The sequence below is a fragment of the Talpa occidentalis genome, unplaced genomic scaffold, assembly GCF_014898055.3.
Source record: "Talpa occidentalis isolate TD23 unplaced genomic scaffold, MPIMG_talOcc4v2.1 talOcc4.9, whole genome shotgun sequence".
Taxonomy (NCBI): Eukaryota; Metazoa; Chordata; class Mammalia; order Eulipotyphla; family Talpidae; genus Talpa; species Talpa occidentalis.
In genome coordinates, this window is record NW_023605305.1 from 22,661,718 (window position 1) to 22,675,817 (window position 14,100).

At 43.7% G+C, this 14,100-nt stretch overlaps 1 protein-coding gene across 4 annotated transcripts in view; it reads right to left on the reverse strand.

Annotated features, from left to right (window-relative positions):
* The window catches only part of SNIP1 (Smad nuclear interacting protein 1), a 15,403-nt gene extending 2,769 nt beyond the window's left edge, over positions 1-12,634 (reverse strand). Inside the window, exons 1-5 of one of the 4 annotated variants that reach the window (XM_054690853.1) lie at positions 12,307-12,634; positions 10,933-11,035; positions 7,611-8,209; positions 5,581-6,468; positions 3,304-3,422 (exon numbers count right to left, since the gene is read on the reverse strand). In XM_054690853.1, the coding sequence (XP_054546828.1) occupies positions 6,204-6,468; positions 7,611-8,209; positions 10,933-11,035; positions 12,307-12,533 (1,194 nt within the window). In that variant the 5' untranslated portion in view covers positions 12,534-12,634 and the 3' untranslated portion in view covers positions 3,304-3,422; positions 5,581-6,203. Of the gene's footprint in view, positions 1-3,303; positions 6,469-7,610; positions 8,210-10,932; positions 11,036-12,306 lie in introns of all 4 variants that reach the window. The other 3 variants (XM_037501404.2, XM_054690852.1, XM_054690851.1) reach the window with 3 other exon arrangements.
* Between the last annotated feature and the right edge of the window lie 1,466 nt (positions 12,635-14,100).

The window sequence follows — 14,100 nt, forward strand, 5'->3', positions numbered from 1 at the left end:
CTAGGTTTTTTGTAGATGTTCTTTGAAGACATCAAGTTGAGGATGTTCCCCTCTTTCTGATTTAGGGAGTTTTTATCATAAATGGGAGTTTAATTGTGTCAAATGTTTTTCCTACATCAGTTGACATGATCATAGAAAGTTTTTCTTCCCTAGCATCCTGATATAGTGTATTACCTGGACTCATTTTCAAATGCTGAACTAGCCTTGCATGTCTTAAATAAACTCCACTTGGTCATGTTATATAATTCTTTTTATATATTGCTGGATTCAACTTGCTAATATTTTATTGAAGATTTTGCAGCTAAGTTCACAGAATATTGATCTGCAGTTTCTTTTCTTCTTTTTTGTTCCTTCATACTGTCCCATCTGGTTTTGGTATCAAAGTAATATTGGCCTCATAAAATGAGTTGGGTGATGTTCTACTTTTTTAATTTTTGGAAGAGATGATATAAAATGGAGCCAATTCTTGAAATATTTGCTAGAATTTTTCAATGAAATCATTGCCATCTGGGCCTGGATATTTCAACAATTTTTAAATTACAAACTCAATCCCTTTAATAGTTGTAGGGCTATTCAGATGATCTATTTCATGGTTTTTGAAGAATTGGTCCACTTCATCTAAGTTGTTAACTTTATGTATAAGAATTTTTTTTTTAATTTATTTTTGCATAGAAGAACTGCCATGTAGGCCAGAGGTGTAGGAGGTGAGAGGATCCACCAGAGGCAGAGTGGGGAATAGAACAGGTGGATTCACTGAAATACACTGCTAAGGGGAGCAGCAGGTGAGACAGGTCTATTGTGTCATGTGGGTTAGCTCCCTGGCCAGGGATCGAACTCAGGTGATAGCACTGAGACAACCCCTAGGCCACCAGGGAGGTCCAAGAATTTCTTTTGACCTGTTTTCCATTTTGCTAATTTTCCCTGAAGTTTCTGTTAAAGGACATCCACTAATGGGTTTACAGTTATTGAATTTTTCATTTCTGAAAGTTCTACTTGGCTTCTGAAAGAATTGTCATTTCATTTGTTGCCATCTCTCATTCCTGTGGTTATGGCAAGTTTGTCATTTATTTCTTTGAAAACAGTAATCATAATCATCTTCAAGTCTCTCGTAATTCACGTCTTTTAAGAATCAGTTTCTGTTTTGTTATATCTGTTATTTCTCACCTACAGTGCCTTTTCTTGTGTGCTTTATAAAAAATATCTCGAGGCAGGGGGGTGGGTGTGGGGGTGTGTGGAAATAACTAGATGGGAGAGAAAGAAATCCTTTCTTCCAAAGAGTTTTCATTTATTTCTATCAGACACCTGGAGGCACTGATAGTGCAGGGTCATTTAAACAAAGTTCAAGGCTTAAGATTTCCTGATTCACACATTTCCAGACTATGAATCCCCAGGAGGATTCAATTTCAGATCCACTCTTTTATCCTAAGGGTGTAGTCCTTTTGGCATGCCAGCGATTTTGTTTTTGTGGGGAAATTTTTTTATTAGAGTAGGACGTAGGCTTTGGATTTTGATTTCTGCCTCATTCAACCTAAGGTGAGGTCTGCTTTGCTAGAATGAAATATGGTTTGCCTATATAGATCAAATGTGGTTTGTAGGTATCTTTGCTGTATTTCTCTCTGGATTCTCATTCACCTTCACTTTGGGCCTAATAACTTTTCTTGGTGTCAATTCTGGGTCTATGAGAACTTTTGCTGGGGGGGCTTATATTTTACGCAAAAGTCTTACCTTTATTTTGGCAGGGAAGTGCAGAAAATTAACTTAGTCCATCATTATCAGAAACCAAACATCCGATGTACACTTTCGGAACTTCAAATGCTTCCAAAGCCTCAGTAGCTTATTACTTTGGGCATTTTTGAATGCTAGTCTTTCAGCCTAGAAATAGTCCTTTCTTTCCTCATCCACACTGGCCTCTTTTGGTTAACTGGCTATTCTTACCTGACTCCCAAATCTTTGTTAAATCCTATTGCCAATGCTTCTCCTATCTAGCAGTTTGAGGCTGCAGTATATGTTGTTCTGCAAGGGGTACATTGTACATGATGTAGCTCACCATTGCAAGTGGAGTATAGCGCAGTGTGCCATCTGAAACAGTGACCAGAATTGGTTTGAATCTGGTCCTGCCTACCACTGTGACCTTAATCTGTGTTTTTGAACCCGCAAAATGGACTAGTAGATGCCCACCTCATAGTTACGAGGATGGAATAAATTCAGGTATGCATTAGTGTGCATGTGAAATGCTTATAACTGTGCCTTGTAGTCAATATTGCGAAGTATTGGCCAGTTTTTTTTTTACTGAGGTCTCAGTTAATGGCATTTTGTAGGCACCCAGTTATTGAGTATTTGTCTGTTTTCATGACTTAACATGATTTCCAAGTAGCTCTGGCTATGACTTGGGGAGGTGAGGATTTGCCTGAGCCATTCTCTATCCCCGAAAATGCCATCCACAGTGATTTCATTGAACCCTTATGAATCAAGCAGCCTAATGAGCTTTTTACTTCCTCAAATCTCTCCATTAAACCCTGCTTGGGTGGGGAAAGGGGGGGCATTGGTTGGGGTAGGGCAGGTGAGAAGAACAATCCAGAAGAAAGACCCTACACCGGACTGAGATGATTTCTCTTCCTAGCTCTACCACTGACTTGCTGTGGGACTTCAGGTAAATACCTTAATTTCACAGGGTTCTATCCACATACTCCACTCTAGTCATGTTGTCCCTTGGATGCTGCGTCAGCACAACGTCCTCTATTCTGGTTCAAAATCGACCTATTCCCTAAGGCATACCTCAAACGCCATCTTTTGCCCACAGTACAGCCTACCTCCAAATTACTGCTCCTTTATTTCTAACTCACACTTGTAAATTAGTTGCTAACATAGCAAACTTATGCAACCACTGACTGGAATTACTTTTACTTTAGAATAAATATCAACAAATTAACTGTCTTAAAAAAATGTTTTTCCCAAAGAATAAAGACCTCTATTACATGAAAGGAGGGACGATTTATTTGCCTTTCTGGGCCTTGCTTTTCCACAGATAAAACTCCAGCCCCTTGCCCTCGAGCACATAGCCACCTGCTGCTTGGCCACATTGACCTGGTCTGGAAGCGATGCGTGCAAGCTCACCCCACTGAACTGCTCCTCCAGAGACTGCTGATTTTGGCATTTGTTCCCTTTCCTCATATTTCTTCTGAATTTTCTTTGATCCTCCCATTTAACAAGTATGCTAAAAACTTTACCCAAGAGACCAAATGAAGCTTTAAATTCTCCAACTTTAATTTCAATTAAGTAGACTTTTCACTTATATAAACTCACATGCCCAGGGACATGGTGGACTCAGTAAATTCTCACAATGCTGGCATATTGTTCGTGTGTCACACTGAGGTTCTGACTAACAGGACATCACTTCGTTCCTCACATCACGACATCAATTCCTCAAAGGGAAGGATGTTAAAAAAAAAAAGTAAATAACCATCCGTGCACCATACCAAATAATAAACCTGAAATATAGATTTAAATTTTAAGTCTTTAAAACCAAGTGATATTGTAGACTGGTAGTCTCAATAAAATAATACAAAATTAAAAATTTTTTTCAGTTATCTGTATTGCTCTGCTTTTGCTTATCACCAAGATACAGTGTATTTCCAAGTTACATCATCAGCCGCACTCAATGGACTATCCTTTGTTGCTGTGAGAGTGAGGGAACTAAGGATGACTAGAGGAGGCAAGTTAGGGAAAATCTGATGATTCTGTCCCAGACCTCAGCAGAACTGTAGACCACCAGAGGACTTGGGAGGAAGTCAGAAGCAAAGGGCTGTTTCATAAACAGCTTCATTTCCAGACAAGCCAGCCGGGGAGAAGATGGGTAATGAAAAAAATTGCAGAGCTAAGATGAACATGAGTTATTTAATGAATTACTTCAAGAAAAAAGCATTTACCTTATGTTAACTTCAAGTTAGTAACCAGCTGGTGATATCTGGCATGGAGGTGGGTATTGTCTTGTCTTTGACCCTCTTTCTTTTGGGGGGAAAACAAAAACCAAAATGGTAGGGTGAACACCTTCCCTTATGCCTGGCATGAAGAATGTCATAACCCAGAAAGCTATTCCTCTACTAAAGCGAACATAATACACAATTAGGATCTCTTATTGAGAAATGAAGGCAAAGTGGTCATCTACCATTGTGGCCATAAGGATGGTGTTTGAAGCAAAGCCCAAGTCTACCAGGGAGCAGTAGTGGTGGCACAAACTGAACAAGGAGGCCCTGGAGAGAGATGCCAGATTAGTGCCCAACCCCAGAAATAGAAAACCAACAGTTTGGCTCAAGAGAAAAACTCATCAAAACAGAACCTTTAGACATGCACATACGAAACACGTGACAAAATTAGGAAAACAGCAGTCCTAAGGACTAAGGTAGACTATTTTGGGAGCAGGGTACCAATCGTTGTAGCTTCTCCTCATCTTACTTTTCAATGAATTGACCTTATCAAGTGTTTTCACTTCCAAGAGATCTTTTCATTTCTTTTGAGTAAACCTTAGGCAGCTGTCCCTACCCACACAAGTCAACATTCAGCCCTGAGTAAATAAATGCAGGCATGTGAGACCTGAATGGAAAAGACAATCTAACAGGACCATTAAGTTTCAGTCCAAGTGGCACTGACTGAGCTGCACCATCTCTCCCAGCTCCCAGGCCAGCCCATCAACACCTCAGGTAGAAAGGCATAGACAGGCAGGCAGGATGAATAGTGTGCACCCCACTGTGGGTAACTATGCTGGGGAGGAAAACCCCTGCACCACCAATTCAGAAAACTGGAGCTGCTGCTTCAACAGGACCAACATTCTCTTGCCAAGATTTGGAGATCTGGATGCCAGATCTTATTCCTGTTTACTGTCTCCTCCTCTCGCCCCATCACACCCTCCACAACTACCTGTTTTTACCTCAAGAATACTGATACAAAGATTCCATTAGCAACAAATAGACCTACTGACACAAGGTCCTGTCTGCTAGGAAAGTATTACCCTTTGAAATGGGGCTATATTTACAAATTTTATTATTTTTTATCCCAAAATTACATATAAATGAACACCTGCTCGTCAAATGCAGGGAGGCCTTTGCCTTAATGCAGTATTACATTTACATCACAAAACATTCTCATATGAAAATCAGAATGCAGCTTTCACACACAAGTTTATATATATATATGTACACACACACAATATATATATATGTAAGTAGTTATGCCTTTTCTACTTACATATATTCCTCTGTGGAAAATTAGAAAACTGGGCAATCCCCATGCTTTCCAGCCTTGGGAATGGAAATACCACCTATCTGAACTTTGTTTAAAAAGATGAAACATGTAAACTACACAACCTCCTTTAGACAGATACACATATTGTTAGAATAAAGCAAGGACCCTGACACAAAAATGACCATGTTTCTCAAAGGAAAAAAGAATAATGTTTGAATAAAAATGCAAAGTTGAAGAACAGATAAAATGATCCAAATTGTTATGTACATGTTCCATGGAGAAATCAGAATTCTCTCCCAGGAAACAGATCCATGACCCCTTTCAGCCTTTTGTGACACTCACCCAGCACCCACTGGCAGCAGCCATGTACGGTCAAGTGCTTAAGCAGGCTCCACAAAGCATCTGTGTAAGTCCAACAGTCAATAGTGAGGTCATGTGGTAAATTCCCAACCCCCAAAGATGAAGTGCAAAATCAACTTCTATGACTCAAGAGCTCAACCAGGTCAAAGTTTTGGTATACAGTGGAGGCTGTTTTGGTGTTAACCAAAGCATAGTAAGAATCTGTTTTGGGGATTGCCCTCAAAACAAAAACCCGGTCCACAAAGCTTACCAACTATATAAATAACTGTACAAAGAGAACAAGCCACGATTCTCCCCTAACCAAGGGGTTAGAGTTTCCTAGGCAGCAGTTTTTAAAGCACCAACTAAAGCCACAACGCTTCTACTAAAAACGATGTGTTGGTGAAACTGTTCTGAAAACAAATGCCCACAGGCAGGTGGCTGATGTGCCACAGGAAAAAGTCCAACCAAAGAGAAGTCAGTGTTCTTACACTGTAACATAAGCTGGTCAGCAACAAAGACTTAAGGCAATAAGAGGCATTACAGAGAGCACCGCAGTGCTCCCTGAGTTAATCCCAAAGCCTCTGAAGAAAAGGTCTCAAGAGTTTGGGTGGTTTCTTAGTTTGCTAGCTGTCAGATACTTCCTCCTCCTCCTCGTCATCCTCATCTTCTTTCCTGTCCACTTCAGAGGTGTCAGAGGATTCATGAAGCAGAACATATTCTCTGCTGCTGAACCCAAACTTAAGTACATCCTTTTCTTTCAGTTCATAGTATCTCTGAGGCTCAATGCGCTTGTTGTTCAAGAATGTCCCATTGCCTGAGCCAAGATCGATGATGTACGGCTTTACCCTGCGGCCAACTGTCCCATCTGCACGGGTGTATTCCACAAGCCTGGCAGAGATAAAGAGAAACCTGTGAGCAAAATCCTACCTTAGATCATCCAGCTCTTTGCAGCCTAAATGACATATATAAGCTGGTGCAAACACAGTTCAAGTACAAACTGCAGAAAATCAAGAGGAACATGGCCCTAGATCTAGAACAAATCTAGAAACTTGGACTAGTTTAAACACACATTTAGTAAAAAAGGGAAAACTGGTTGCTACTGGGATGGGAAAAGGAAATTCAAGGTAGATCAAAAGCTATTTAAATCCAAGGCTTGGGCCTCCCTGGTGGCGCAGGCGGTTGAGCGCAGCACTGTGAAGCTGTCCGTAGCCTCTGCAGCGCCAGTTCGATCCCAGCCAGCTGGCCGGGGAGATACCCACATGGCACAGCAGGTCTCTCCTGTCTCACTCGCTGCTCCCCTCAGCAGTGTCTTTGGTCTGTCTGCCTGTTCTGTTCCCAGCTCTGTCTCTGGTGAATCCTCTCACCCTCCCGCACATCTGGCCTGTACCCTGGTTCTTGTATGTATAAATAAATAAATAAACAAATAAATCCAAGACTTTCTGTCATGGTTAATAAAACAGATTTCTGCATTGTTTATGACATAATGCTTTTTTCACTTATATCGCAACACATTTTAGTTCCTGTCCCACAGGGAAGGAAGTAGTCAGGGGAGCTTGATCTGAGCCAGAGTTGGACCATGGTGATAATTTATTAGGCAAGTCACTTGCCTTTGCTGAGCTTCAGTCTTCTCATCTGTCAAGTGAGGATATTAGTAACTGTCCTATCCTCCTCACAGGAGTGCTGTGAGCATTAAACAACAGATCAAAATGTGAAGACAGATTCAGCTGACAGACATGCCAGGCATTCTCCTTTACAGTACCATTTGGTTCTCGTAATTGCTAGCCCTGTGAGGCAGGGTGGTAACAGGCCCAGAGAACGGCCTGGAAAGTAGTAGTGGCAAGATGCAAAACCTAAATTTCTTACACCAAGTTCAATGCTTTTATGTAAATGTCAGCAAGTGTTCAAAGTGTAGTTAGGATGAATATTAGATACAAGGGATTCTTGTGCACATACATGACACAAATCTCAGTGATCCCTAGACAGTCAGCTTGTGTTGACACTTCAGTTTCCTTCTGCCAATGTAGACTTACCGATACTGAAAGACGGCGTGCTGCTTTGAACAAGAGGGATGATCAATGGGAATGTCCGCAATTCGGCGATGTCGACCCAGGAGGTAAGCGCTCTGTCTATGAATGTACATGACTGGAAGCACTTCATCATTTTTAAAGGGGTAGAGACGCCACCGTTTTTTTGGGATCCGTGCTTCTGGGGGCTCACTATATTTAATGACTACACCCCGGAAGGTGTTGGTGTCCTCAAGAAGTGCTCCAGAAAGTTCGAAGCTTGGTTTTTCTTTAACAGGCACCTCTTTGTCTTTATTGTTGCTGCCAGGTCGAGGAGCCAACTCCTGAGACTCATTAGCACCGGCACTAACTTCATTCTTCTGGCGATGCTCTCTTCGCCGGGCATTATAAAACTCCCGCTCTGCTTCCTGAGTCTGCAGGTTCTGACTGTCTCGATCCCGGCCTTGAGCCTGCCCACTCTCAGGCCTCTCATTAGAGGTTCTCCTCTGGTGGGAATGGCCCCGGTGTCTATCTCGGTCACTGTTCCTAGCTCGCCGGTGTTCCTGTCCAGATGACTCACGGTGCTGCCGATCCTCCCGTCCTCTTCTGGGATGATCCTCCCGCTCCTGAAATCCAAACAGATCCAGTAACTTAAAGGCAGTTCTCGATTTAGGAAGAAGATGCATTCAAAAAGTCATTTGTGGGGCCTCCCTGGTGGTGCAAGGGGTTAAGACGCAACCTATGAAGCTGTCCGCAGCCACTGCAGCACAGACTTCGATCCCTGGCCAGGGAGGTGACCCAAATGGCGCAGCAGACCTCTCCTGTCTCACCCACTGCTCACCTCAGCAGTGTATTTCAGTCAGTCTGCATGTTCTGTTCCCTGCTCTGTCTCTGGTGAATCCTTTCACCCCCCTCCCCCGCACATCTGGCCTGTACCCCAGTTCTAGTATGCATAAATAAATCTTTAAAAAAAAAAAAGTCATTTGTGATTTGAACTTTGGCACCCAATGTCACAGAGAAATAAGGTAATCAGTGGTGGTTATGTTCCCTGGAAGGCCACATAAACTACCTAGCCCACACTGCTGCCCAACTACAGCTCTACAAACATCAAAGCCCATGTTCAGAGCCCTAGAAACATGAGTACCTACAGGCAAACTTAAAGGGAAGCATATGTAAAAAGTAGAAATAACAAAAATAGGCAAGACTTATCAGAAGAAACCTGTATAACATGTAACATTAGACTTTTTTAAAAATATGAAAAAATTAAAATGACTTATTAAAAGACTCAAAATTGAAACCCAGTAGAAAATGTTCACAGCATAAAATAAATTAATAAGTCAATAATAAAAACAATTCAACAGAAAAATGGCAAAAAAAATTACCAATTTTCAGGTGAAGAAAACTAATAAACACCAAAGACAAGTTTGTTCTTATTAATAAACATAGCATCAAACTTCAAGAGGGAGTCCTGAATGTAAGAGCAAGGCTGGAAAGGGGTAAAGCGATCCTGAACATGTGCACAGGTGGCAAAAAAATAAACAAATAGATGTTCATTAGCAACCAGAGAAATGCTTAAAATCACAGAATGGCTTATCAGAATGGCTAAGATAAAAAGCAATGCCAACAGCAAATGCTGGTGAAGATACAAAGAAATTATAGTCTCACTTCCAGGTGGGAATATACAATGATACACCCACTGTTATAGACCAAGTCGTGTGCCCTCACCTCGAAAATTTTTGAAGTCCCAACTCCCACATGTCGGAATGTAATATTTTTGTTTGGGTTTTCCAGAGATCACTTCTTTTAAAAAATGATTAAGATGAGAGTTGAGGCCCTAATCCAATATGACAGGTATCTTCACAAGAGGAGTAAGAGGGAGGAAAGGCCATGTGTGGACACACCTGAAAAGATAGCCACTGGCCAGCCAGAAAGGCTTCAGCAGAAACCAAACCCGCTGACACCCTGATCTTTGACTGCTAGCCTCCAGAACTTTTCAGAACATTAACTTCTGTTGTTTAAGGCATCCAGTCTGTGCTATTTTGTTATGAAAGTTGTAGCAAACTAATAAAAGCACTCTGGAAAAGAGCCTGGCAATTTCTTTTAAAAAATTAAACATGCAACTACCATACAGAACCCAGCAGTTACACTCCTGAGTATTTATCTCAAAGAACTTAAATCTTGCGTTCACACAAAAACCTGTACACAAATGGTTATATAGAAGCTTTATATATAAGAGCCCAAAACAACCCAGATGTTCTTAAATGGGCAAATGGTTAAATCCATACCCTTGGATACCACTTGGCAGTAAGAGAAATGAGGGAATGAGTGAACTGATACAGGTTACCCGAAAGTAGAATGTTTCCATTCGGTATGATTTGGTAGATTATTTTTGGTGTCTGGAAACATTCAAAAAAACTTTCCATATAAATTAATGACAACAGCATTCCCAGACCCGAAAAATCACCAACCGAATCACACCAAATAGGAATATTCTACTTGCAGGTAGTTGGAAAACCTGTAGCTGCAACAACCTGCATTAATCTCCAAAGAATTCTGCTGAGTGAAAAAAATTAAAACCTAAAAGGTTACATACTGTTTGATTTCACACATGTAACATTTTTTTTTTTTTTTTAATAGAGGCATGTTTTTTTTTTTTTTTTCTTTCTTTCTTTATTTGTTTGTTTGTTTATACATGCACTGGGTACAGTCAGAAGCGCGGAAGGGTGAGAGAATTCACCAGAGCCAGAGCGGGGAGCAGAGCAGGCAGAAGGACCGAAGTACACTGCTGAGGGGAGCAGCGGGCGGCAGGAGAGGTCTGCGCGCCTTGCGGGACCCTCCTCCGGTGGCCGGGAAGCAGCTGGGGATCGAACCGGCGCCGCAGAGGCCGCGGGCAGCTTCGCAACCCAGCGCTCAAACCGCTGCGCCACCGGGGAGGCCCACATGTAACATTCTTGAAGTGACATTATAGGAATGAAGGGATTAGAAGTTTGGGGGAGTTGAGGGTTAAGCAGAGGAGGAAGGTGCATGTGACTATGAAAGGATGACAGGAGGGATCCTTGTGATAGAATGTTTTCTATCTCAACTATACTGATGTGATATTGTACCGCAATTCTCTACGATGTTACCACTAGGAAAAACAGGGTCAAGAGTAAACCCCTGAATCATTTGTTTACAACTGCATATAAATTAGCAATTGCCTCAAAATATAATTAAGCTTAAACAAGAAGGGAAAAAAATAAAGCCCAGTTTTTAAAAAGCCCACCATGGGTACAGGTGAACACATACACAACACGCCTCAGATATGGCAGGAAGAGGCTCTAAATAGGGATCCAGTAGCAAAACATCTTACCTGCTTCACTTTAACTGTTGAGTGGTGAGGACTTCGGCTTCTCTTGCTCCGGGGAGACTTGCTTCTTCTCCCTGAGGTCTTACTTTTTTTTTTTGCTGGGGACCTTTTCAGAGCACGGTACACACAGGATTTTATCTCAATTTCCCTTCCCCCATACAAATCAGCTTCAAGTACCAGGTTTACCTACTAACACAAACACATCTGTGAAGGTCTCTGATGATCATAAGAGAGGAGTGAGGGGCTTCACTTTCTTGGTCCTAACATCCACCTTGAGTTCTAGACCCACATACATAACTGCCTCTGTGATCCTCCTCACTCAGACAACACAACCCTTGATTCCCAGCCCCTCAAAATCCTTTCCTCTCCCAGTTTTTGCTATCTCAGTAATCACATTCAATCCATCCGCAAGTCCTCTAGCTCTCCCCCCTTTTCCACCTCATCCCTGCCACTCTCCTTAATCACAACACTGGATCTCCCCCCCCCCACCAAGTTCTAGAACAATTACAATTAATTCCACTTAAGGTTCTTTGAATGGGATGTTTCCTCTGCCTGGATCTTCGCAAGGCTGGATTATTGCTGTTATTCAGATCTCAGCTCAAATGGCACTTTTCACAAACTTGCCACTTTCCTCCAACCTCTCACTGTCACATTTTTACTTGCACTAGCACTCGTTACTAGCCGAAACTATTTCTTTTCTTTTTTTTTTTTCTCACCGGTGGCCGGGGATCGAACTGGCGCTGTAGAGGCTGCGGGCAGCCTCGCAATCCAACGCTCAACCGCCGCGCCACCAGGGGAGGCCCCGAAACTATTTTCTTTATTTGTTATTCTGTCTCAGGACGAGAGCACGTCTATTTCGACAGATAAAGGCCTCTCTCTTATTCACTCTCGAGGCCCCAGTACCAAAGAGTCTTTAACCCACACTAGCTATTTAGTAAGACTGTGTGGAACGTGTGAATAAATATGGACGCGTCGCAAGAGAACTTTTCACCCCAGAATATCTATCACGTAAGGTCGCCTAGACCCACGACACTTTGGGGAGCAGATCACTGGAAAGACAACCTCCTCACTCGATATGCAGGCAGACGAGGAAACGCCTTCCTTGCAACTGAAACGACCAGGGAGTGCACGCCAGCGAGAGCGGGGTCCTGCCCACGAGGCGTCTGGCGCCTAAAGACGAGCGACACGCTGGGAGGTGTGTGAAAAACGCAGTGAAGTCAACCGTCCTCACCACCAGGCACGACCGAGCCCCCTCCAGCGCGGCAGGAGTAAGCCCAAGCCGCGGCGCTCGGCATTCAAGGCGCCTCAGCCGCTAACCCTGCCCTCCTCTCTCGGGGAGCCCAACGTGAAGTCCACACGGGGCCGCGTCCCACGTACCGGCTGCCTCCTCGGACGCGGCTCCCGCGGCGACCAGCGCGGCCCGGCTCGCCGGCCGGCGGGGACGGGCTGCCGCCGGAGGAGTCCGGGCGCCGCTGGGCGGGAGGCGCGGACTCGGGGCTGAGGCGCTCCTGCTTCACCACCACCGTCGCCGCCGCCGCCACGACGTCCCCGTCCCGGTGCCTCCGCCGGCTTCCCCGCTCCCGCTCGCTTTTCACCTCCTTCATTCTAAGAAACCGGCCGAGCAACTGAGAGGAGCAAAAAGAGATCCGTTGCGTTCCTTTCACTGAAGGAAATGACGAGGTTGACCTCCGACTTCCGCTTCCGGGGTGAGTGGTTCCCCCAGAATGCCTCGCGGCGCAGAGGCTAAACACGTGACGGCTCAGTGGGCGGAGCCGTCGTCCCTCGGCGGGAGTTTTAAATTTCAAAGGCGAACTTCTAGGGGAAAGTGACCCTGGCGGTGTTTGCTGCCCTGTTATTGGTAATCGCTGACACCCTAAAAGCGCAGTAGTATGGAATTGTTTAGCTAATCGATGGACGTTATGTCCTCCACAACGCTGTTCACACAGTCTATGACGAGTGAACAAGCCCTGGCCTGTGAAGCCAAGGAAAGAGGACACGGAATTGTGCTCAGACTGTGGTGACGCTTCCGTTTGGAAATACGAAGGAAAGATAATGCAGTTATAAATGGTAGCCCGGGGCCAAATTATTAGTCTTTTTCTCTCTGTTCCTAAACTATTATGTTGTCATGTCTCCATTTATTTAAAAATAAAATTTTTTGAACCTCTGAGAATTTTAGATTCCTTCAAGAGTCTTCCCTAGCACTTCATTGAAGAGTCAGCTGAGGGGCCTCTCTAGTGGCGCAAGGGGTTAAGACGCAACCTATGAAGCTGTCCGCAGCCTCTGCAGCACAAGTTCGATCCCCAGCCAGCCAGGGAGCAACCCACATGGTGCAGCTGCTCCCCTTGTTGGATTAACTCAGGACATCATTTCCCCCTAACACCCTCAGCAGTGTATTTCAGTCAGTCTGCCTGTTCTGTTCCCCGCTCTGTCTCTGGTGAATCCTCTCACCCCCCCACACCTCTGGCCTGTACCCCAGTTCTTGTATGCATAAATAAATGAATCTTTAAAAAAAAAAGTCAGATTAAAAGGGAACTGCTAAGAAAAAGAAATAAGAAATCTTTCCCTGTTAAAGAGTCATAGACCTGGAAATGTAAAATAAATAATAAGTTTGCTTCTTTAATAAGCATATCTAAACAAAGTCTGGCAGCCTGCTAGGCTGATTGATCTCCCAGGTCATCCTGGAAGATCTGTATCCTTCCCCTTTTCCTGTGTCAAGAATTTGTATGCTAACTAACCAACTTTATCAATGTAAAGTGGTTGTGTATAAAAGAAACTCTTTGTCTCTAGACCAGTGCTCAGACCTTATGGGACTACCCAGGTCTGAGGCCTCATGCATGAGTAACAAAGCTTTCCTGACCTCACCATTCTTAAAGTACCGCTTGTTCTTCCCCTGCCTGGGTAAAAGGCTAGAATTTATTTCTGCAACAAGATGACTCGGTGTTTGCAGGTGACATAAGTGGCATTCGGCAAAGGTGACTGCCTACCTCATTGAAATCGCGAGTTACACGCAGCGCGGGTACGCAAACACATGTTTTCCCTGCTTTCAAGAGTACAGGGATGAGCAGTGAGCCGACAGACAAGTTAAGCAACAGGAGAATTTTTCTCGAAGGTTACACAGAAACTCTCGCGCTGCTGGCCCCGCCCCACTCTGAAGCCCCGCCCAGGCCATGG